Consider the following 1,038-nt stretch of genomic DNA (forward strand, 5'->3'; position numbering starts at 1 on the left):
TAAGTGTCACCTCCACACCCCTGGTTACAATGTAAGTGTCACCTCCACACCCCTGGTTACAATGTAAGTGTCACCTCCACACCCCTGGTTACAATGTAAGTGTCACCTCCACACCCCTGGTTACAATGTAAGTGTCACCTTCACACCCTTGGTTACAAACGTAAGTGTCACCTTCACACACCTGGTTACAACGTAAGTGTCACCTTCACACCCCTGGTTACAAACGTAAGTGTCACCTTCACACCCTTGGTTACAAACGTAAGTGTCACCTTCACACCCTTGGTTACACCATGTCTATTAACCTCGTAGTTTGGATTACTCACTAGAAGAGACAGCCATAGATTATCATCTTGCCCAGCCTTGGTTCGATTGGAAGTTTGGCCAGGATTTTACCAAGAGGAGTCAGCTCATCATTGGAATCTAGAGCTCGCATTTCTGAAATGTAAATAATATTACTGAAATTCTTTTTTTTTGATAGCATACATTTTACCAATCACTTCTACACAACTGTTTGTTTAAAATTCTGACATTTTAAGGCCATTATTGTGACATGATTCAAGTCTATATTATGCAATCCTAACAGAAAATAAGTTACCCCTCACCTTTGAGCAGAGCCTCAGCTTCTATGACAGCGTCAATAGGGGGCGGTTCTACAGCCTTGGCCATGAATGGACCAATGGGACCCAAGCGCAGCAGCTTGATAGACAGGGCCAACTCATGAAGAGGTGTCCTGAAGATCTCCGGGGTGGTATGCTGATCCAACCTAGAACATAGGTGAACAGTACAACCATCTATCAAAGGGCATATTTCTCTCTTCAATTCATAATAATCAGACTATATTTTTTGTTCACGCATGAAGCCTACTTGTAACACAGTCAATATGATGAATCATAAATAGTATCCATGATCCATCTTTTTTAAAACCTAACCAGAATTTTCAACTAGATTTGTTTTTGTGAACAAAAGCTTGTCTCTTCTTATCAGCCAATAAGCATATTTCAAGCATTGTTTAAGTTTCATAAAGATATCTTAAACGGT

The 1,038-nt window shown here is 40.7% G+C and overlaps 1 protein-coding gene across 1 annotated transcript in view; it reads right to left on the reverse strand.

The window, feature by feature from the left end:
• Nucleotides 1–763, reverse strand: part of LOC110459376 (ATP-dependent RNA helicase A-like protein) — a gene marked incomplete at its 5' end in the record, with an annotated part of 9,846 nt that extends 9,083 nt beyond the window's left edge. Inside the window, 2 exons of the mRNA XM_021511598.1 lie at nt 324–435; nt 603–763. Of these exons, the coding sequence (XP_021367273.1) occupies nt 324–435; nt 603–763 (273 nt within the window). The remainder of the gene's footprint in view (nt 1–323; nt 436–602) is intronic.
• Nucleotides 764–1,038: the final 275 nt, after the last annotated feature.

Source organism: Mizuhopecten yessoensis, unplaced genomic scaffold (assembly GCF_002113885.1).
Source record: "Mizuhopecten yessoensis strain PY_sf001 unplaced genomic scaffold, ASM211388v2 scaffold10045, whole genome shotgun sequence".
Lineage (NCBI taxonomy): Eukaryota > Metazoa > Mollusca > Bivalvia > Pectinida > Pectinidae > Mizuhopecten > Mizuhopecten yessoensis.